The 24,469-nt window shown below is 35.7% G+C and overlaps 1 protein-coding gene across 2 annotated transcripts; it reads left to right on the top strand.

Moving 5' to 3' along the window:
- Positions 1-1,323: 1,323 nt before the first annotated feature.
- Positions 1,324-23,926, top strand: LOC136041810 (homeobox protein engrailed). 2 transcript variants are annotated; one of them, XM_065726573.1, is made up of 3 exons: positions 1,324-2,081; positions 22,068-22,410; positions 23,727-23,926. In XM_065726573.1, exons 1-3 carry the CDS (start codon positions 1,391-1,393, stop codon positions 23,734-23,736), a joined length of 1,044 nt encoding a protein of 347 aa, XP_065582645.1. In that variant the 5' UTR covers positions 1,324-1,390; the 3' UTR covers positions 23,737-23,926. The 2 variants fall into 2 exon arrangements, with proteins under 2 accessions (XP_065582645.1, XP_065582644.1); XM_065726572.1 differs by having other exon boundaries at positions 1,324-2,087.
- The last annotated feature ends 543 nt before the right edge of the window (positions 23,927-24,469 follow it).

Genomic DNA, 24,469 nt, shown 5'->3' with positions numbered 1-24,469 from the left:
TATGTTCCTTTCTCCCAAAGTGTGTCACTACTTTACTTTCTCATTTTCATTAAAAGGCACCATAATTTAGAAAGCAAAGCTTCTGATTCTGTATAACAAAACATAACGAACAGCCCGACAGCCCTAAAAGTCAAACAACCCTAAAAGATCATCAAGTTTTGCTGTCTTTTTAACTTAATCATGCTAGGTTAGTCCCCTTCAAAGAATATTCGCAGTATAAGCACAGAATTTTGATTTTTTTCAAGGAGGGCTCAATCCTAGTGCCAAAACAACTGTTTATTTTTCAGGCATTTTGGAGTGCATCCCAAGGTTTTTAGGAAGACTATGGACTTTGTACCCTTTTCTCGGGAGGGGTTTGACGGCCTGCTCCCCTCCCCGTGCTCTCCACATGGACGCGCATACGGATAACAGATAATGTGTCGTAGTGATTAGAATCTCTAACAATTGTATTTTCATTATGAATTCAATTGTTCTAACGGTTAAGAACAAATCGGGGAACTCCCTCTGCCTTGATCAGTAATGTTGATTAATGAAAGCTAGGTGGAGGCGGCTGTATTTCTCAATTGTGGATTTTCACAATTTTGTTGTTTTTTTTTACAATTGTGTTGTCTATTGCATTTTTTCAAAGAAAATACCAAAACAAGACATTTTTCAATGGAAATACAGGGTGTTTTTCTAATTTTAAGAAGAAGAAAATAAATATAGAGGTAGCACATTTTTCCCTACCCCCTCCCCCCCCCCGATTAACCCCACTATCCTTGATTAGTCTAAAGTAAGCATATCGTACGCGTAAATTTTTTAATTGTAATTTTTGATTGGATTTAATTTCTAATTAAATTCCCTATAATCTAAATTCTGGGGATAAAATTGACCCCTCTTCCACACAAAAAAATTCTTGAAGGACGACATTCCATGGGATTTTTAACACCCTTTTCGTTATTCAAAACGAAATAAACAAAAATATATGCATTTATGTAATTAAGTGTTTTTGTGCGGTGAATAAAATATTTACGATTCGTTTGGCTCACCTTGAAGCGTCAGATACAGCTCTTATATTTCTCTATCTCGAAGCTTAATTAGTTTGACAGGATACTCAGTCCCTATCTTCATCACTTGATTTAATATAATAATTTTTAACAAGACATATCATTTATTTTTGATCCGCTATTGGTAAAAATTGATAAATTAAAGGCGGTCCTACGCAAGGCAACCATATTTATATTCTTGATTCCCATCCAATTGGCTTATTTTATAGAGACTCCGCCTTCATATGCCTGAAGGTGAAACGCTTTGCTGATTGAGTCAAACACTACACTTCAGTCGTCAGTTTGAAAGGAGTGACAGTTAGTTTACATTTTAATATAAGAATTCTCCGAAACTTAGTTGTGTGATGGGCAGTGCTATTTTTGAACCCGGACCATTATCATTGCTTAACCTCGCCTGTTCGAACTTGACTGAAAGATACGATGGACCAAGTCCACTAAGTGCTAGTACACCAGGACCGTCCCCCGATAGACCTGGGTCTGCAACAATGTCATCACCATTATCATCCCCGACCGGGATTTCATACCAGTCATTGTTATCTGGTATACTACCAGCAGCTATGTTTCCATATGGATATCCTCCAGTGGGCTATATGTACCCAACTGGGTTTCCCACTTTGGCGGCCATACAATCAGGACACTTAGCCTTTCGGCAGCTAGTTCCAACACTTCCTTTTAATACAGTTAAATCTTCAGAGGGACAAGTGAAAGAGGTAGTTAGCACACAATCTCAAAAGAAACCTCTAGCGTTTTCTATAGACAGTATATTACGGCCTGATTTTGGCAAGGAAACAAATGAAGTTAAGCGTCGCCATGCTAGTCCACATAGAGAAGAACCGAAGAAAAAAGCCCAATACATTGAGCAAATGAAAAAGAAAGAAGAGATCAAGGAAGAAGCGCGGACGGAGAGCCGTTTGTCATCGAGTAGCAAAGATTCTGTCCCTGATAATGATAAAATTAATCCACCTCTTCCCCCTGAAGCCTCTAAATGGCCAGCCTGGGTCTTTTGTACTCGATATTCAGATAGGCCTTCGTCAGGTAGGAGTAAGTTAATTTTATTACTTATATAGGCCTAGAAACTCAAAAATAATGTAAAACCTACCATTTCTAATAGGCACGTACTTATTCTTTTTTGGAGGGGAGGGGGTGGATGAGGCGGGTGTAGGTTGTAAAAACAGTTAATAATACTGTATTGTGCAGATATTATAAATAACATGGAAATGATAAACACGAAACTTGTGGAGGTAAATCGGATGATTGAAAAGATGCAGTTCCTTCAAGCAGCTGAGGCCGACGGGGACTAAGTAGCCTATTTGAGTACTCCTTACAGGGCTTTTGGACAAGTGATATAGGTCACTGATCGCGGCATAAAGATGCAAAAGTTTTCTTTAGCCTTTCCTCTTCTCGAAGCAAAAGAAAGAGTTCCTTTACCAGCCTTTCTCACCAGAAACGCCATTTGGGCCAAATCTTGGGGTGGGCATGGGGCATTTGACAGAACTTGACTTTTATTATGAATCGAACCTACTTTCAAAGTTTACAATGATTAATAGCAAATAGCGCAGTTACCCCAAGGGTCGTCAGGTAATTACGCTCTTTGGCTAATAGGCGTGCAGTTAGTTCAAATCATTTGAACAGAATGGATTATGTTGGACATAATGGATAATTATGGCCCCTTTGTAGTGGAAGCTTGGGCCCCCTGGAAAATCTGAGATGGGCATTTGCCCACCCCTGACCCCCCCCCCAAATGGCGCCTCTGTTTGTCACTTCTCCGATTATAATGGGGCGTTAAACTTTGCCGAATGATATCCGCACCTTCCACGGACTAATCCAGTTGCAAGTTTGTATCTCCACCATGATTAATCGATATTCTTTGTTATCCATGGTGACACCTTCTGTGTTGTCCAGGGTGACTTGACTACGACATATTTTGCTGGACTAAAGCAAAAACTCGATTCTAACGATGAGAGTAAAGAACAACTTTAATGTTTAAAAGAAGCACAAATTATCCTATTTATTAGGGGTTTGCCCCTCCCCAACTGATTGGTACTTACCCTTTCCCGTTGTACTATTCATTCTTCATGCCCCAGTCTAGTTTTTTATTTGCTTAAAAAATCACCGTTTTCCATCACAAACCGCTTTTGAAATGGAAAAAAGAGAGTTTTCCCTTCTCAGCACTCACATTGTACGCTCAATCCAAAATATTCCTCCACTATCCAGAGGGTAAATTCCTTATACATATTTATCTATAATATCCCCCCCCCAGAAAAGGTCTATTGACCGCCGTTGCCCTGGCTGGTGTACAATTAAGCAACCGTATAGCCATTACTGTTATTCAACAATCGGTCCTTAAACCATTCATTTTATATGACCTTCATAGTCTATTATTTGGGGCTGAACTGGAATGGTTTAACTGTTGCCATTTTTTTAAAACATCGAATTGCTAAGAGTACTTGTAATAAATATTATCAGCGCAAACTAGGAAATGGGTGACAGTATATGTATACTTTTCTACGATTCAAAACCAGTACAGGTAGATATATGCATGCCTACAAGGGTGCTGGGGTTTCTAAATCCTAAATTGGCCTGTATTTCTTGGTGTTTCTGATCCAAATCATAAAATAAATTTTTAATGCCCTCCCCCCAAAAAAAGAATTTTTATGTACGTGTCTAGATATACAAATAACATAATCATGTTGTAAAGGATTTTTTTTCTTTTTTTTTTGCTTGAAATTGAAATGCTAGATTGAAATATGTATATTTTACACCAGTTCACTTGGTTTTGGAAGTATTAAGGATCCCAACAATTTTTTTTTTGGTATTACGATGTTTTGCTAAGAAAAGTTAATCTCAAGGTTGACCAATAACAGAATTTCGTTCTGAAAAGCTCTAGCTCAACGCATTGATTTAAAGTAGAACACAAGTATGAAAAATAATGAGATCCACAGGGGCAGATGACACACTTGATTTTTTTTTCCTTACTAAGCTTTTGTTTTACCGAGCGTTTTCACCTTATCACCTTAATCTATCTGAGAGCTTTAAGGTCTTCCAGACCTGTAGTGCTCTTGAGTTGATGACTGCCAATCAAACCTCCACTGCTTCTTCTCCCACTCTTTGTCAAGTTGGTTTTTGAAGGACTGGATGGAGGGAGCACTGACAGTTGACCGTTACAACTCTAGCGCGGACACACCGGGCGTTAAATATTCCACCGTCGCAAAATCAGTCCATTGTAATATTTATGATAGATCATAATGATCTAATGGGAATATCTATTAGATCATAAATGAATTATAAATAGATCATAAGACTTTTCGTATTTTCATTGAAAACAGTTGAAAAACAACAAATTTGCCCCCCTCCAAGTATTGAAAAATTTATTGTATGCCCCCCCCCCTGTATTCTTATGAATTTGTGCATGCACTGTCAAGGGGATGGGGGTGCAGCTAGACTTTAAGCTATTCTGAAAACCATTTTCTTAATGTAAATTATTCCAAATTTCGCTAAAAGGGTATTTAATTAAGGGCACATAAATTATATTAACGCTTATCTTTTATTTATGATAAATAGGCTATGATTTGCTTAGGATCGAAGGCAGGGGCAAATTTTGGCCCAAACCCCAGACACTTAGACTTCCTTGAATTTCTGGGAACGTTCTATTCAAGTTATTCAGCATTTGTTTTTACAATTGCCCTCTCCGTTCCCAGGAAAAAAAAAATTATTTATGACTCCTAATTTATTATTATTTTTTTTTAATGAAATAGGCCCACCCTTTGCACACACACTCTCTCATCAGCAGTCGTCAGCGGAAAAAAAAAGAAAAAAACACCAAGTGTGTACGCTTCCATTTAGTTCCATAGGCCACGATCTCGGCGTAGTCGTTAAAATAAACGAACGCTTATTTTGCCGTTAATATACTTTTTGCAGTTACCACAGCAATATTGCTTTTTAAGACGTTAATGCAATGGTCCAATACTGAACATGCAAAAAAAAAAAAAAATGAATTGAGCAAAAGAGAAAATATAAAACAAAAATCTTCAGGCGGCGCTTGGCTGACATTTCTGGTACTGGTAAAATATGCTTCAACTCAATGAAGCCAAGTTAACAATAACAGTTTCTCTGCTATTCTCCCTTCTTTTTTATTGGCTTAATTTCTACTTGATAATAAAAAATGAAAAAATCTTTAGTGAAAAATTTTACCAACTGTAAAATTTTTACCAATTGTAAAAATTTTATGATCTTGCCACTTAACTGAAAATGATCTCGGTCTTACGGTAATTTTTCATTCTCTAGCTTAAAACTTGTATTTATGCGCTGTTATTAAGTTCTAAGTCACTCCGCACGCCATTGAATATTCCCTTATATTAGAATGGTCAAAATCAGTTATATATGGTAAAAGAGCATATACGTGACATTTTCCATCAGGGATGGAATTCGAAGTTTTACCTTAGGTAGTTTCTATCCTTCTAGAAATGTAATTAATCAATTTTTGTGTAGTGAAATAGTCTTTACAAGCAATATAAGCTCCATTTTCTATGATCATGATTTTGGCTAAATCAATATAACTAAATTAACCAAACTAGTTGACTGTCTGAATTTCTGATACAGATAGGCAACTGTCTGAAGTTCATTTCAATTGACTCTCTGAATTTGTCAATTAAGAACCAAAGTTTCATTAGTAATAAAAACCTTGCACAATGCTTCTTCAGTGCTTAGACTACAATTGTGCCATGCGACCCTTCTCGTTTTCTTGTATATTTGATCCACACCCTCAACTACACCACTACTGCTTTCCTTTCTGCATGGGTTTCTAAATTTCCCATGCAGTAGTTTTCTTTCCAACTTGTTTAATAAAGGCCAAGTCTAGATAGAGTCGCAGTCGTCTGTCATATAGAGACTGAAGCTAAATTTTAGATGAAAAAATACAAAAATGTATTTTCTGTTGAAAAGAGAAGAATTAGTGAAGTCAAAACTTTCACATAATCTAATAATTATGGTTTTCACGATTCGAATTTCTTGCCTCTTTGGCCTTCCTTCGTGTAGAAATTTTTTTACGCTCCTGTATCCAAGACTATATGATTTTACCATAGCAAAGGAACCAGTGTGTAATACCTCAAACAACTGTACATATAGACTTTATAATCTAAGGGCTACAAAGGTCTGTACATAGAATTTTTTAGAAGAAGGGGAGGGCCAGAAACAGACGAAATTTATTGACATTTAAGAAATTGTAAGAAATATCGCAACCTATATTGAAAGGAAGGACAAAGGACCTGAATTACTCCTGCTCTCCTTGCCTAAGAATGCGAACAGATGTGTCGGTACTCATCTGCAACAAAGCGGGTTCATCTGTCTCTATTAGAGACAATTAACTTATGCTCAGTGAAAAACAAGTGGTGGGTGACAGAATGTGTTAGATTTATATAATTTAGGCTATGTATTTGCACGTTAGGGGGGGGGGCTGATGAAGTATTTGGACAGCATGAAGTTAAAAACAATTCTTATTTCAAAATATGCAGAATAATTTTAGCTAATACGTTTTGCTTGCAGCCCTGCTATATTTTACCCCCCCTAATTTGCAAATATATAGCCCAAATTTGTTTCTAAAGTATTAAATTTTCATTGTATTTTGGTATATTTCATTAAAATTAACCTAGCTTCACTTCTTGGGTGGGGTCGTTATAACAGATAAGTACCCATGTATCAGTTCATTCTTGATTTTTTAAATTCCCTAAAATGAAAAAAAAAGCCATGTAAAATTATGGAAAATAAGTTGCAAATTCAAAATCACTGTAATTCGAAAGAGAACTCAGCTCATTTTAGGACAACCAAGAAATAAGTGTCCCAGGGTGATTCAAATTAACAATTCACAGATAAAAAGAGAGATTTTTTAAAAGTTGATAGAAGCCCACCAAAGAACTCTAAATTGTGTCTTTTAGTCACAGCTGTTTTTGCATTTTTAAAAGCTAGTTTTTCACAAAAAGAATTCTCAATGAATTTTCGTTTTCTCCCACAGAAATATCTTGTCGCTACTGTATTGTAATTTTCTTTATCTATGGGAAAATCCGAAATTCTTCTGTTTTGCAATCATTTCACAGTCATGCTATCCTAATTATTTCATTTGAAACAAAAATAGTTGTTTTAGCCAAATACTAGCGCACGCGTCATTAAGACCACCCACGCTTAAACCAATCCTGGTGGTCGACTTGTGGTTGTAAGCTCAGAACTATGCTTTTGTCTAAGTCGAAATATTTTAATCATTCCCTTTTTTTGGTGCTAACAGACTTATTTGGATGTTCCCTACCAGCTAAAAAGCTTTGATGATCGTTTTGACGTACTATAAATTCTGGTAGTGTCTTTGTATACATATTGAATCTAGTTAGTCAAAGCTAAAAATTCGACTGGGTTTTTAATTATGGTAATTATTTTTGCCACCCTTATAAAAATGGTTTTATGCTTCTTTTTAAAGCTAAAGAGGGTTAAAAATCGTTTTAGGTGCAATTCACTCTATGTTTTTGCTGCGATATAAATTTTGGGATTTTATTAATTAACTTCTTGCTAGCAAAGAAGCTATTTTTATGGTAGTTTCAGTTTTTCAAGAAAAAGGAAAAAAATAACTAATTACTTGACTGCTATATCTGAAATCCAAGGCTGTATCGAGGGGGCTACGGGGTTTTAACCCCCCAGGAAATGTTTACCTAACTCGTTAAAATATAAAACATTGCATATAAACAAGTTTTTGATGTGCTTTTAAAGTCTTTAATTGGACCCCCCTCCTAGAAAAAATCTTAGATACGGCCCCGCATAAATCATTTAATATTTTATAGAAAACAAACAATAACAGGGATATAAGCCAAACAGCGCTTTAATCCTTTCGAACTACCTCGTTGTCTCTTGCAAATCAATAATGGTAATTTAAAAAGCATACGTAGCTTATTTGCTGGACCGTAGAGAAAGCTATTGATATTCTATACATGATGTTTCAACCACTTATGGGAATTTCCCATGGTCGTGTAAAAATACACTTCGAAACCAGGCATGTGCATAAAAGGATATTTAGGCTGCAATATCCCCCTCCCCTAGGAATATAAAGGTTTTCCTCTTAAAATTTTGTAGAGTTGTCATCATACTTATAACTATAAAGTAGCTCAAATCGTAAGCTTTTAGTGGAAACGTGTTTTGATTTAAGATGACCAAACTGTTGCAGAGGGTTTTCTCTAATGTATTTTTTCCGTTCAACTGTATTCAGATAACCAATTAACCTGTACGCCACAAATAGTCCATATATACTGGACTTGGCAAATAATACCTACATATATACATATAAGTGTACTTAAAAGCTAGTGACCATATATACAAAAAAGACAGAAAAATTTAAACAAATCAAATAATAGTACTCAACAATTTGAAATTATAACTTCCGTGCCTCTAAAACATTCTATATAAAACCCTACACCGCAATAAATACCTCCCTGGAAGATGTCTCCAAGATACTTGGCAGCCTTGATGTATGCCTCCCCCCATAAGAGCTATTTCCTAAATTCTCCAATTTTTGGCAATTACTCAGAAGATGTCCCTGGTCATCCCCATACTCCACACATAGGGGATAAGCACACCTAACTCCAAGGCAATCTTCATCATAAGAATCCCACTATTCCCTAGGCAATAGTACTCAATTTACTCTCACCCGCAACCAGCACTTCAATGTCCTCCACGGTAGGTTTGATCTCAAGCTAAACTCCTCTCCATTTACTACCTGACTTCAGCCTGAGGATATATTATAAGTTCTTCCCCCAATCTTCTAGAAAAATTGTCCTGTTGCTATCTGCAAAATTTCCACCTTGAATGTATCCAGCAAATCGTCTACCCATTTTATTTATTTTTAATTGTGATAGTAAAAAATATAGTACAAAGATTCTTAACAAGTTGGCCACATTGAATTGGATAGTAGTGTTTTCAGATATTTGTCTTTTCATAGCCAAAAATTCTTTTTTTTTTAAATTTATCTGAGAGTACCTTCAGATCCGCAACTTTAAGTTGTATTTCTGTACCTTCCATTTTTTTTTTAAAGTAACACAATCAAATAAGGTAAATGGAATCAAGGAGACTCAAATCTGCTAAAATCTCCTCAAAACTAAACATGGATGTAGCAATAATGAAAATAAACTTGTAAAATAAATATAATCTTGTAATCAGGATAAATATAATCCTTTTTCCTTCTCCGTTCTATCTGCCCTCCAAGTTAACTTTCATTGCCATGAAAAATAATTCCTGTCTCCATTCACATCCTCTAATTTCCCTGCTAATTCAGAAGTTTCTACTTAAAATCTCTCCATATCTGTAGACGCCAGACGGAGAAGGTTTTTTACCCTCCACTCTTTTTCAATTTATGGATGTTGGTTTATCAGTGTCGTATATCTTCCCCCCGGAACGCGAATTATCGCCACAATGTCACATACCACAAACTTAATCTAGTGCTTCGGAGCAACGTAGCGACAAATTGAGGTGTCTCTCAAACGTTCTGGGAGCTTTCTACGAAACAAAGAAGCTATGTTGGCTTTGAATATTATCACTTTTCAAGCAAAGGCTGTAAAAGAGATAACACCGAAGACAGGAAAAGAGAAGTTACGGCTTTTAATGCGCTCAATATTTCAAAAAATAAGAGACGAAAGAAAAGAAACTTTTATAGTCTTTGAATAATTGAACTGAGATGGATGAATTACCATCTTTATAGTAAATGAAACCCTGCATTGAATGAGAGGGGAACTGACCAAGATACCGAGTGGTAGAAGTATCGTCTACCGCTTCTGTTTATTTTGGAGTCCAAGAATCATGTTCTTCTTTGGAATAGGGATACAGAAACCCGCATTTTTTTGTAAAGTGACTTTTAGAGATGGGTTTCATTGCTATTTACAAGTCAACACTACTATATTGGATTTGTCTTGGTTTTTCTTATGAAATCAGAGTGGTAAATTAGATTTTATTCAACTAATAATTAGCCAAACGAGAATTGATCAAGATTTTAAAATTTTTCTCCTTTTTAGAAAGCAGCCTTTGATGTTTGGTTTGAGAGTGATTCATTTCTGGATTTTGGAAGGGGCTAGGTCTTTTTGAAACACCCATTTAAAGCCAAAAAATACTGCGCAGTGACATTTAAACAGCAGAAAGTCCCCACAACTTTGCTTTTCACTTAACTTTAACTTGGTTTTGGGGCAAACACCTCTCCTCCGTGTCTAAAAACTCATTACATTTTAATCCGTTTCTAATATTCTAGATTGAATAATTAAAATGCGCTACAGGTATATTAAAGGTTACATTGCTTGATTGTCCCACGCCGGTAGGCTACATCACGGGCTTTTATTCATATTTGACTTTCTCAATTGCAAAGTGGTCAACTTTTGCTACCTGTTTATCATCGTGTCAGGGGGTTTTGAGTATCCATACCATAAAAAGGCTTAATGTCGGCTTAGTGACACGATTGTCACCTGCATACATACTAGCTGTTATAAATATTCGCAAGTTTTGATTCACCTTGTCAAAACGAAATTGAAGTTGAACCGTGAGAAAGAAGTAGGCTGAGGTACTTGCTGAATGAAAAGCATGGTTCGACCTCCCCCATAATGTCGTTCCTTGGCTTCATATGGCGCTCAAAAGTTTTTCTTGCTCTGTATAACAAGGGGCTCCCCACTCTCCGCCATCTCGAGTAAATCTCAGTTTACCAATTTGTCCACCACCCGTGCCCACTTCTACCATGTCATGTGTGTTACACTTCGCACCTCACATATAGCGAGAAATCCAAAAGAAATGTGTGTATTTTCTTAATTGTTTGCAACTATCAGCTGTTTGAAAATACTGTAGTTGAAAGCTCCATTTTTATACTATCTGATTAAGTGAGGATATGAGATGTAATCATCGCGACCATCTGGTAATATTCAAATCCCGGTATCATTTCGAAATTGCACCGAATAGTTCTAGGCCCCCTCCCCTAAACACTCCTAACATACATCAGCATCAATCCTTACCGATTTTTCGAATATCATAATGTGAATATTCTATTCAACTTTTAGTATGGAAGGTAAGCAAGAGGAAGGAGAACAAAAAGGGCTGAGACTAAAAACTATATTTTTAATTTTTAAATAGATTTACATATTAATATACCCAATAAAGAAAACCTAACTCACTGTAATCAGCATCGAAAGACCCTTATACAACCTTCTCTTTTTCCTGATTCTGAACACAACATCAGCATTCATTTCTAACTCCAATCTCGTTAAGTCAGGTCTTTGTGTGAACGTTCCCCTGGCCTGAAATTCGAATTTCAGGAGGAGCCCGTTCCTCCAAGGCCCTCCTGTGAATATGCCTTTTTCCAGTCGATTTTTTTTCTAGTTCTGGTGTTTTGTATTGTACAGTAGAATTGGCAAAAGTATATTTGAAATCAAAATTTATGCTGGTGATATCGATTGTCTTTGTTTTAAGGATTATCAAAGATTCGAAAATACGGTTTAGGATTACCTTTTTTCCTGCCCAAAATATAGATTTGGACAGTTTATCAGCCACAAGGAAAAGTTTCCAGTGTTATATAACCTCTTCATATTCTAATATGGTATACACTGGAATACCGACAAGGATATGCCGGACCTAAGGACAAGGGCGGCGTTATATTTTGGTAAAAAAGGAGGTTGCCTTTCTGTCTCTAGCCTTGATTGAACTACTTCAGTGGTCAGGACAGGTTTATTGCGGTCACATAATCTGTCGTTTAGCGGATTTTACAAAACGGATATTTAGATTCCTCTTGGGTGTTGTAGGTAGGAAGCATGCCTATTGATGAATGATTAACTAATTGCTTCTTTTGTCTAACGGTCGGTCCGAAGTAAGATCGAACGTCCGATCGCGCTGGCAATACCAATAGTGCCGTCTTCCACCAGTCGGGTCCTTTTGAAGAAAAAGGGTGTATTGGAGCCTAAAAGATACTAGGAATGTTTCCAGAATTAGAAATTCAACTTCTTGAGACAAAAAACTGAAGTAGAAGCTAGAAAACTGAAGTTGATAGTCAATATAATGAATTTACTTAAGAGTATCATAATCAAGGCTGTATTCAGGGAGGGTTGACCCCCCTAAAGAAATGTTTGTCCGGCTCTTAAAAACGTAACAAAAAAGAATATAAACAAATTTTTGATGTTTTTTTTGTACCAATGTCACACGGTGACATGTGAGACATGTCACCAGTTGTGCCAATTGTAGGAGGGATGTTCAGGGGTGCAGTTGTCCCTCCCTTTAAGCCTATGCTAGTCCCCTCTAGACTTCAAAACATGTTTTGTCTCCCCTCGCTAAAAAAATGTGAATATGTGCCATCACTTGTCACATCCTGTTGAAATCTGATGCATAAAGGTATTTTCAATCGTTAAGGTTGGGAGGCATTTTGGCCCGTGTCATCTCCACCCCCCCCCTAATTTTACAAACACAAACGCATTATCCTCATTTTGGCTAATGATTATCCATGTATTATTTAGAAAGGCGTCCAGAATTTTCCAGATTTATCGAACTTATTAGCCAACACAACTACTATCAATATAGCACGAGCCTCGACTGAGACTGGTGAGTCCGCCTGTAATAATGCTATAAGTATATAAAGTATTATAAAATTGAATGAGAAACGTGGTTAAATAGAGGAAAAAGGGAATTAGTATAAATGAACCAAATCCTCCAAGTCAAATATACATTACAGTAAATAATAAAGCCCAGATTAAAACAAACACGAATTCTACATGTTTTCTTGATGAAATACAAATTCACATTTTGTCCATTTTTTTCTTCTTGTTGGTTAAATCAGGTTATGCGTCGCTTATTGGAATATTTTTTTTCAACTCAGGGGAATTAGAACACATTCTACAAACTAAATTAAAACAACTCAATCAGTAAATAGTTCAATACACCTGACTGTCTGACGTAGCCTGAATCGTAATTTGCTGTTGCATACTGCAAAATTAGAGAAAAAGAAAATGGTACTACAAGCGAAATGTAGTAGCCTAAAATTAGCTGGGTGTAAATACAATTTGATTTGAGGTATATTCGTGCTTAAACTTGGATTCTGTTCAGTAATTCCCAGATTAACAATCATCCCTTTGTTATAGTTTGTCAAGTAAGGAATTTCAAAGAAGGGTAAAATATGAAACTAGCGGTAGTGTTGTCCAAATTTTATTACGGAATCAATGAGAAATTCAGTTTTCTAGTCACTCCCTGTGATCTTTGAGCGGCAAATTCAATGATAGTTTCCGCAGATTATGGAATCTAGAAGCGGCACAATTCAAAGGTCCACGTTGTGCTCATACATTAATAACAATACAAAAGTTGACATCCATATATCACCGTCTATTATAAAGTCAGTCTATAGTTATGATAAGTCTCTCTCAGGGGGTTCTTATTGGTATCACTTTCTTGTGACAGAGGAATGAAAATAGTGTCCCTCCGAACGAAGGATTTACTTGACCACACACGATAAGTACTAAACCAGTAAAGGCAATAAACATCAGTTTAGGACATCTGATGTCTCAATATTGCTTCGCCTGTGCTGTTCAAGGAATTTAGGAGGGCTGGCTGGTTAAAAGCATTCTCGATATGGTCATCTTTGTGTGTCTCTTATCTACTAAATTAAATCTCTTCGTATCTTTCTTTTGTTTGAATGCACCTCTCCTTTGCGGTTATCAACTTAACTATTACAGTTTTGGTAACAAGACATAAAATTAGTCAAGGCATAAGTTACTGAAGCTTTCAGTCTTTTATTAATTGTTGTTCTTTTTTGAAGTTGTTTAAAGCTATCAGGTGGACAAAAAATTCAAAATTTACTCAAGAGAGGGACATTGATCTTATATGGTAGTTAATATCGCTTGACATATATGGACTATTTGCGGAAATAACACAGGATGCCCAAGTGTAAAGAAAAATAATATTTTTCATATTAACACTAGCAATTATTTATTGTAGGAAGTTTAATGTAATTAGCTTTTCAATAGTTTGTTTCCTAGCATTAAAGTCTCAGTTGGTATCATTTGTATATGATTTCAAGTTCGGTAACCAACAAATGAGTAGACTAGTGAGAGTTCCAGAGCGGTTTAAATAATTATATTGAATATTCAAATAAGTTAACGATCTAAAGTTAATGCTCATTGGTCAGTTTGAAAAATGTCGAGGAATAATTCTTAGTTTTCTTTCTAAATATTTATGGGTATATTCACAGGATTGTAAATGTCCCTTCTATTTCGAGGAGTTCAGTGTCAGAGCCATATGTTGATTTTCGGTATTCTTTTTATATAGTTCATAAATACTAAGGTATCAAATAAAAAGTCAAGTTCATGATTACTAACTAATTAAGACATACTAAACTGACTGTAAAAGGGAACACACGTCGGGAAGAAGTTTAGGCCATGCCCAATGAAGTATTATAAGTTTTATGTTTCCCGATATGTTATATTTAATTCAAACGAATTTGTTTTTATTTTTTAAATTTGCCCCTGTTCTCGCTAATTGCTCGTAAATGGATGAAGGTTACTGACAAAGCAAAACAGATCTGATTTATGTATTATAGATAACCTCCTTAAAATACAGATTTCCCGGAAACGAGGTAGGCTTTTGGCATACGTCTTTCCTTCTAAGCTGATCTCCAATCTTTCTGGAAGGATAATGTGATACAATTTTGGGAAGGGGATATTGGCTTTTGGGGACAGAGTGTAGACTATTGTGCTGTTAGGCCCACCCAAACTGTCAGCATAGGTGCAAGGCTACTAAGACTGTCATGAGGGTTATTGCCACTCTTGAAGTATGAGCCTAACGGACTGGCACAGCTCTTAGTCAACAAAGGAATTTTCAAGGGACGCTGGATTGAACATATGAGGCTTAGTCCCCTTACATTCCCTATTCAGTAGTTCTAATGCTCATAATTTGTTTTTTTATATTTCAATTTGAATTCTTAGCAAATTATTATTTATTTACTTATTCGTTAATACAAATGGTGTTAAGCACAATATGTGTTGTCTATTATCAAAATACATCTGCTCGTCCCTTATAAGATGGCTTAGCCACATTTCAAGCACCATTTTTTAATTAGATTTTTTCCTTAATTACTCTAACCAGGGCAAGATATTCCATCACCCAGCAAAAAGTAATTGCAGTATTAGAAAAACATAATATAGTTGAATATTTCTTGTATGCAATTAGTGTTTTATAGACTGCACACATGTCTATTTGGGTGGGGTTACTAATGTTTCGAAGATATTTCAATAGTTCATGTTACAATCAGCCATGGCAGATAATGTTTTTAGGACGACCACCAGCGCATTTATCTGTTGAAGATCGAATCAGCTATTCTATCCCAAAATATTAGTGTATGTCAGGAAATTACTATCATTTAAATAGTTATTTTTTTTTCTTATCATGATTATACCAAAAAAGACCTGTTCGTCCAATACTTTTTTATTCTTGGGACGGTCTGTCCTAGGGCAACTTGGTGCTGCGGTGAGTTGTTAGTAGTAGTAGCTATATCCTATTGCGTGGTATACTATCTAAGTATTCGTTCTTGTGCATGTGTTCTATAAATCTAAATCAGCTTAATTCATTAAAACATTGATGGAATTAGTGGGTAAACCTAAAATTCACCTATTAGGGTCATTCTGGAGCCAAACGATAATCACGAAAGGTGTTTGGCTTGAAAGGAATATTCCTTGAAAGGAAAAAAAAATCTAAATTTCAAAAGCTAAGAATAATGAATGAAAGAACTGGAGTGAAATGACTGTAAGGTAGTCCATATAGCCTCATAAAAATTTTAGAATTGGAATGCAGAGGCGGCTTTACTAGTGCGCGGGGCCTTGTGCAGCCGCCCTTGCGTTGGGCCTGAGGTCGTGGTATAGTGTTGCAGGAGCAATAATAATGTAGTGGAAAACCCCAGCCGTGCATTACATGGCTTTTTCTGTGAGGCTCCTTACGAGGTCATAAAAATCAAAATCATTCATTCCAAAGGAATGAACGATCCATATTGCTAGGAACTAATGAAATGCGTCAAATGCTGTGCATCTATTAAGAGTCTATGATTCTAGTTTTGGCTCAGGGAGGGGGGGCATAAGCCTTTCCGAGTTTTCAAGAACGAATATAAAACTCTTAGTAAGGGCTTTTCGAACAAGAATGGGAAAATCTTTTACATGCCCTGTTCTGACTTCCTGATTATAGATATCTATTTATTATAAAACTGAACAAGAAGGGAGGAAATCTTTTACATTTCTTGTTCTGACTTCTAGCTTATATATATTTATTTATTATAAAACTATCCAAAAAGTCTCTTTCACAGGATTTTTTATTTTCTTTGAGCATCACATAACGCTTTTAACCTTGACGTTTGTGGCCTTTTTCTGCTAATATATTTCCTTTAGAAGATTTGATTCTCCTTTTGAATCAGTTGTATAGTCCCTGAAATAAAAGGAGAAAAAATTTGTTATTTTTGTTGATGACGCCGAAAGGGATTAAAATTTATGTCGTTAATTACCGTGTATTAGCATGATATTTTTGATCTAAATATTTATTATATGATTAATAAGCGGAGTGAAACTCCACTTTTTAAAGCAGGCGGGGTACATGACTATGGGGATTTGCCATCTTCTTGGTTCAGTTCCCGGCCTGAGGGGCGAAGCTAAGGTTTGAGTTTGGGAGGATATAGAATGTGCCGACAATACAGTCCAGGCTCAACCCCCTGCTTGGCTGGGCCCCTGCTTGGCCCATATCGCTCAAAATTATTTAACAAGTTTAAGTTGTATTAATTATGCTTAAAAGTCATCAAATAAACACTCCTTAATTACTTTTGTAATTAATACACAAATCTGATGTTCCTAAGCACGTGTTACAATTTTACCAAAACCTACAATTTATTATGAGACAAAGTCTCGCTTGTAAGATAGTATCTTCAGGTACACAGCGTATAAGGGCACATGATTGTCAAAGGGATATGATTTCATTGCATTTTCTACGTCTCACTGTGTATAATCGACAAGTGTCTGTGAAACTAGCCTATCCTATGAAGTTATAGACAACGGATAGCTGAAGCTAATATTTCTCGGGATCGCTCTTATCTTTGGTCTGAATAATTCAGAGTACCCGTTTTTTAACGACTGAGGGATTGCGTCAAAACCTACAGGAAAAGATACTTTTTTTTTTGGGGGGGGGAGAACTTGTAATTTTGTGTTTGGGGGAATGCACAAAATATTTATTTTCCGTCCTCACACAAGAGTATACCCAACGACTTTTTTATGGCTATCGTCCGGATGGCCTTTTTGCTAGTTTGTCATAAATTTGGTAAATGAGAAAGTATTATGATATTTATAAGCTGTAAGAAAAAAGCTCAATAAACTTCCTATTTGTATCTAGTTGCCTGCTATGGCATCGTCAATAAAAGACGAATAAAAAGAGGCATGGTACATTAGTTGTCATCCTAGCTATAGTTGACATGGTGATTTAAAGTGAAAAATCAGTCGCGTAGGCTGTCGCTGGACTGAAAACTTTCTAAATTTATAGCGTAATAAAGTCATTTTGGCTTGTCCAAGTACTGGTTTTAATATCCATAACTGAGACCTCACACAGTCTGTACGGTCTAAGACAGAGAGAAAGAGAGAAAAAAATAATGCTTAACTAAATCATAAGGAGAACGATTACTAAAACATGTAATTGGGTTATAATTTTTCCTACTACTTTTAACCGTTAAGAAGTACATTCAACATTTTTCTTCCCAAGAAAAGCTATTCAAGATAAACATTCCATGATGTGTTGTTTATATAACACGTGTATTGAAACTTATTTTTTTAGGATTTATTTTTTCTGTAGATTCAATTAATATTGGGAGAGAAAAGTGACGGTTAATTATTCTTACTAATTCAATCAGAGATCCATCCAAAGGGAAGAGGGGAGGCTTCAGGGTCTGTAATTAGGGGCCCAAAAATTTCCAAAGTCTTATGTACATACGTTATGAACTTACAGTCTATTTATTTTTCCTAAATTCCTTCCCTTTCCTCCCACCTAGAAAGATTATTTAGTGCTCGTAAAAATTTTGAATGGGTTATAATTTTTCTCGAAAAAAATATTTACATTAGAGATCCATCACGCTTCTTTTCTCAAAGGAATAGAGCTTTTGCGATTTTTTTTTTATGTAAGGGAGACAAAGATTTGGAACTTTTTCTTTATAAAAATGGTCCTTTTTGAATACATGTGTTTTCTCACGAAAGGGGCATGTACTTACCTTCCCTGTAGATCCTCATTTTGGACTTTGTTTATCGCGTGATTATTTTTTTGTAAAGACAATCTTGTCCGTAAGGACGGGCCAAGCCTATTTTGTCAATTCATGGAAAACAATATTAGCAAGAAGATGAAATGCTTCATTGAAGCCATTTTTTTTTCAATGACCACCTTTTGGTATACTATAGGTATTTTCCTCCTACTAGAACCAGCTTTTATTGGTAGGTAGTGTAAACAGTGATGTCTGGATTTACATTGATACACATCTAATATAGGTATGTGTATATTGGTAAGCGTGCAGTCGAATCTTTCAGAGCTAAGGGTCCACGTGAGAGCAGAGAGAAGAAGAGTATCTCTACTATAAACTATTCATTTATTCTGCAAATTCTATATACATGGTTTGAAAAACTTTGCAGAAGTACTGCACAAGAGGAACTAACTTAAAAACTTCGGAAATCCAAATTTAAATGATTTCCAAGGTTCTTAGAATAATTTCATACTATATTAAAATTGTCCAAGTTTCACTTTCTGGTCTTATAAATCTAGTTCTTCTGATTCCACTTCCAAAGGACAATGCATCATAAATTCCACAAACCCGTGTCCCACTTAGGCTTCCAGAATCTAATATAGATTACAAGATAAAACTAACCCACATTGCGTTAAAATTATGTTATCTGACAGGGAAAATCCTTGAGATTTTTTCTTTTGGTGTGAGTCTTCGAATAAGTAAAGGTACTTAGTTAGGCCTTGGTCATATTGGCATTTATAACCTTTTATTTAACGACTACAATGATTTCCCTCATTACCCAAATTCAAGTGAAATTGTCCATGGACTGACAACTTTAAAGGTTAATTTAATGCCTTGAACCAAAAATTTCAAGTGCTCTTAGAGGTTATAGTTTTGGCTTCTGAGCCACTCCTTTTACTGCACACTTGGTTAAATCGCCTGATTTAATTCAATGAAAGAGGTATCTGAGCAGCTGAGCATTCTGAAGAGTTTCTTAAGGTGTACCACTATGTGAGGTCCCAAAATTCGTGAATGACGAGAAATATATCAAAAGCTTTTTTGCAACTGGATTGCTGGAGATTTTGTATGGTATTATGGTTACATCAACTTTTGTTATCAGCATAAACTCGAATAGGTTCTGGGAGATAAAATGACATATGCTGGTTGTAAACCGGTAGTAAATAATGTTATTTTTCTGACCACCCGTTGTCTTTATGACTATTAGACTGGAATACACAGAGAAAAAACATTTGCTTAACGTTCATAACACCACTAAATCACCAAAATTTAGTTATTATTTTTCTGTTTTACGAGCGATTGTTACTGGAATAATAGTAGAAGTCCAAATTTAAATTAGGATATTTATGTTGTTGTCGTTGAGATTCAGAATACACACCACCCTATTTCGAGGTAATTCAGCAGTCACAATACATTACTTTTGATGTGATCAACGTTACCCGTGATGGGATATCTTAGGTTTTTTGCAAGTTATTGCATCTGTGTGGTCTTGGTGACGAGTCAATCCGTATTCTTACGTCATCAAACAAAGAATTGAAAAATACAGGATGTCTCTTTTTGCTAACTTTGACTGATGGGTAGTTTTTGTGGTTGGAGTTGCGGTGTCCTGATGGCTTTGTGTCACAATTTTCTATTTGTCTGTTATTCATCTGACTCTTCTCCCATTTTTATTCACCTCTAAATGGATGACTCTGATAAATGTTCTGCCTTTGAAAAATTTAACCGATTAATTGTCCGTTTATATATTAATCCTAATTCAACACGCATGCGTTTTTCTCAGTTTTTCTTTTATCTGGTATGAGGTAATAACGTGGTAATAATCTAAGATTTGCTTAGTCGTACTGGCGGTAAATTGGTCTGATGCCATATATCAACAACCCTTTTCAACTTTTTTTCTTCCTTTTGGTTAAAAAAGCGAAAAAAATTGGACATCAGAAAACGCTTCATAAATCACAAAATCATTCTTTAAATGATAGAGTTTATATCATTAGCTCGATGAAAATAATAATGAACAAAACAAACAAAAACTTTAAAATGTATTAGGACTTGGCCAAGATGATTTTTCATTTTTTGTTGTTGAATTCATAAATACGTTACTTGCTAATTAAAAAATAACAGTCATTATTAGCATAAAAAAAACGTGTTTACTTTCGGGGCAATCGCACAAAAAAAAGTAATGTACTAATGTATTTAAGGTTACATAGATAGAATATTTTAAGGTTGAAAGAGGGTAGTACAATCTCTATAAAATCTCCAGATACAAGCTATATTATTCTTTCTTCCAGACACAAAAAGGGTCTTCCGGCTCACACTCTCCAGAACTATTTTGGTAATTTTTCCGGTCATTTTTATTTTCACAAAATTTGCTATTTTTGAGTTATCCCCCCCCCTTTGAAACACAGCCCTGTATACGTGCTTGTTTTAAAGCTAAGTAAAAGTGGTCCCCTCTCCTCTCATCAAATTTACAAATAGGTACGTATCAATTGCAATATGCAGCAGCCCGGTGGATTGATCTTTGCTTGGCAAGAAGGGGATCCTGGGCTTGATCCCAGCTGCTGCAAGACTGGGCGACAGGCTACCTGTCCCTCTAAAAAAGACTACAACTGGCACGCTGACAATTGTCCTTGATCCCAGCTGCTGCAAGGCTGGGCGACAGGCTACCTGTCCCTCTAAAAAAGACTACAACTGGCACGCTGACAATTGTCCTTGATCCCAGCTGCTGCAAGGCTGGGCGACAGGCTACCTGTCCCTCTAAAAAGACTACAACTGGCACGCTGACAATTGTCCTTGATCCCAGCTGCAGCAAGGCTGGGCGACAGGCTACCTGTCCCCCTAAAAAAGACTACAACTGGCACGCTGACAATTGTCGTCGGCCTATGTGCATTCAAAGGCTCTGGAAGATCTTTATCATTTTATCTTACGTGTTAAGAGTACCTTTTCTGAAGACCATAAGTTAAAATATTCAAGATTTCGCAGAAGCTCACTTCTATTGCAAAAAAATTAGATATTTTGAGCTTTAATAAGGCCTTACTTTTATAATGAAATGCTTTGATTCTCTTTTTGTACTGAGGTTTTAACTCTCAATCATAAATGCAAAAATCACCAAAGGTAGTCTTTGATACTATTCACTTTTACAAGAAAAATTATTCCAATTGCTTTATGTTTCACAAGTATCCTTTATCTCATAGGAGAGAGCCTTGATGAGGACTTTTGTGATTTTCTCAGTCTTTTTGCTTCACATCTGTGCAGAAAGAAGTTAGAAATTTGAAAGATTTGTTTCTTATTTATAACACCGATATGCTTTTGGCTCCTCTCAAAACCAAATCCTGGCTATGCCCCTCGTGATGGCTAAGAGGCATCACTGCGTCTCGTACCTTCTGGTATTTTCAAAATTTGTTTTTCCCATCGAAGATGTAGAATTTGATTAGTTTGATGATCCAAAGACGGACCAAAATGTTCTAGAAGCTCTCTATAGTTTTACTGGTTTTACAACTAACCCATAAAGGAATCGCTAAAGTACAAGGAGCACATATAGAACAATGCTTGATGTCTATATCAAGAGTTCATGAAATGGTAAATTCAACATTGCTAGATTTTTAGAAAATCGTAATAGAATGTTATAAAATCCGACTTAGAGGAAGTGAAAAGAGAGTTTGTATTTTTAAACAGACAACTGCACAAGGCTGTCTATTGGTACATTAACATATTTTTTTCTAAAATAATATGGTTTTTATTTATAGGTCCTCGATGTCGCCGAATGAAAAAAGATAAAGCCATAACCCCTGACGAAAAAAGGCCAAGAACTGCATTTACTGCGGAGCAACTGAGTCGCCTCAAACACGAATTTAATGAAAATCGATACCTAACCGAACGTCGACGACAGGATTTAGCGCGGGAATTAGGCCTTCATGAAAATCAGATTAAAATATGGTTTCAAAATAAAAGAGCTAAATTGAAAAAATCTTCTGGGCAAAAGAATCCCCTCGCACTCCAACTAATGGCACAAGGGCTTTACAACCATTCAACAATACCTACAGAAGATGATGAAGATGATGAAATTAGCTCAACGTCACCGCAAGCTAGGTAGGTTGCTATTCTCTGACCTCAGTCAGTAGTGTTTATTTTTTACGTTAATAATACGAAATTGTTGTAAAAAAAAACTGGCCATCAAGTTTGAATCCTACTAATGGTGCATTCTAATAATAAGAATTAATCACTGTTATGATGGTCACGGTCTTTATTGTGTATACATATTCTAATGGGATATCCGCTAAAAATGTAGCCGTTATACAAATTTTTCTTTCTTTTTTTATTATGCAGATGCTTAATGACACTTGGTGAATTTCAGTGATCTGGTCTCGTGAAGGCACTGGGTGCCTCTTAACAGAGGCAGTCCTAGGAATTTAAATGGTGAATTCTATAAATGTCTATGCTTATTTTTAAGAAGAGGTCCCGTTACGGGACCTCTTCGTTATACTGTGTATTGTGGAATCATTTGAGGTTTCCAATTGTAGAAAGATGGATCTGACGCAGTAGCGCTAATTCACGGTAATTGAGGGAGAGACCAAATTTATTTTTCAACGTCTAAGGAAATTAGAGTTTCGTGGTTTTTCAATTTTTTTAAGTAAAAATACCAAAAGACGGCATTTTAGAAAATTTAGGGGGGGGGGGGCAATTGCCCTCCCCACTCCTCGGTTGATTCAACTGGTTTGGTGGGTAAAAATTCAATTAGTCATAAAAAAAATCTTTTTTTTTATTATGTTTTAAAACACATTGACGGTTCCGTACTCTTGTGCTTTTATCAGAGATTGTCTGGGGTTTAAACATTTCTCCGTCAAAGGTGAAAAATTTTCTATAAATGTTTGCTTTTTGGTTGTCTAATAACTATGAAAAATCCTTTTCATGTTTGAACCGCCCCCTCTTCCGCCACAAAATAATTCAGACTCTTACCAAATCCTGACTCTAAAAACATTAACACAATTATTCTATCCTACCTCATCAAGAACAAAAAACAAACCACGATTCCCCACCAATGAAGTGCTGAATATGTTTACTTAGGTTTTCTAGCAATATACATATGTAATTTATGAATCCAAAAAGGATTTTAAAATCTTTTTGCAGAAGAGAGTGTGAAAGTTATATCATATGTTGTTTTACAGAATTAAACAAATGAAAATATAGTGAATCATTATGAATAATTCACTAAGTTATAGTGAATAAATTGATTTTGGTGCTGTTTTTTGGGTGAAATATATAGATTTCAATCCATTTAAACTTTTCTTAAAAGGACCCAGGTTTCCTCCGACAAACTAGTGTGGGGAAGGGGTTTTTATGTGCGTTTATCTACGTGTACATGTTCATTTTAGTGAGATTAAACTTAGTTTTCTTTTTTTTTTCAGGATTGAATGAGAGCTTCATTCGTATTCTTTCGCATCATCTTTGCTTTGGAGTGATTACAATGTTTGTGCCAAATTTTGATATGTACATAATCCTGTATATAATTTGATGCTTTACATGACTGTTGCGATTTTATCTCCGAAACGAAGTTATTTAAATGTATTTCCATGTTGTTTTGTCAATACATGTCTATTGATATCGATTTATTTCTCCATTTAAGGATTCAAATTTGTTTCTTATTTCAAACAATATATTTTCAAATTATCTTAAGAACTGCAGTAAGTATACATTAATTCTATTGTAACCTACTGCAACGACATTTTCACTAACATACAGAAAGTCTAATTTGTAGAGCGAGTTAGAATTTTGACAACAAATAAGACAGTTATAATTAGTTACCCTTATTTTACAAATACAAAAATTATCATGGGCAGACTAAGTAAAGAGCGATATGCGCAAAATGTATCATTTATTATTTATTTTAGACCAGGGCACTTCGTATCGAAGGAGCTGTCGTAGAAACTCAAAAAAGGGCTCATTTGATTGACAATTCAAAGGGATAGTGCCCTTTTTAATAGTCAAAAGTTATTCCCACGCCCACCATTTCCCCAAGCACATCCAATCAAAATTTTTAAGTAGCTATTTTGTTCAACGTAATTGAAAGGTCTGATATTATGCATTTGAGGATGACAACCCCCCCACAGCCCTCAGGGCAAGGGTTGAGAGTTATGCCCTGGGGGCATGT

Source organism: Artemia franciscana, unplaced genomic scaffold (assembly GCF_032884065.1).
Source record: "Artemia franciscana unplaced genomic scaffold, ASM3288406v1 PGA_scaffold_38, whole genome shotgun sequence".
Lineage (NCBI taxonomy): Eukaryota > Metazoa > Arthropoda > Branchiopoda > Anostraca > Artemiidae > Artemia > Artemia franciscana.
Note: the sequence above shows the minus strand (reverse complement) of the source record. Positions and strands in the feature narration are given on the sequence as shown.

Excerpts from the sequence above, each read along its gene's own strand:
- LOC136041810 (XM_065726572.1), top strand. The coding sequence starts at position 1,391 with ATGGGCAGTGCTATTTTTGAACCCGGACCATTATCATTGCTTAACCTC. Across the intron at positions 2,088-22,067 it reads TAGGCCTTCGTCAGGTAGGA|GTCCTCGATGTCGCCGAATG; the intron begins GTAAGTTAATTT and ends TTTTATTTATAG.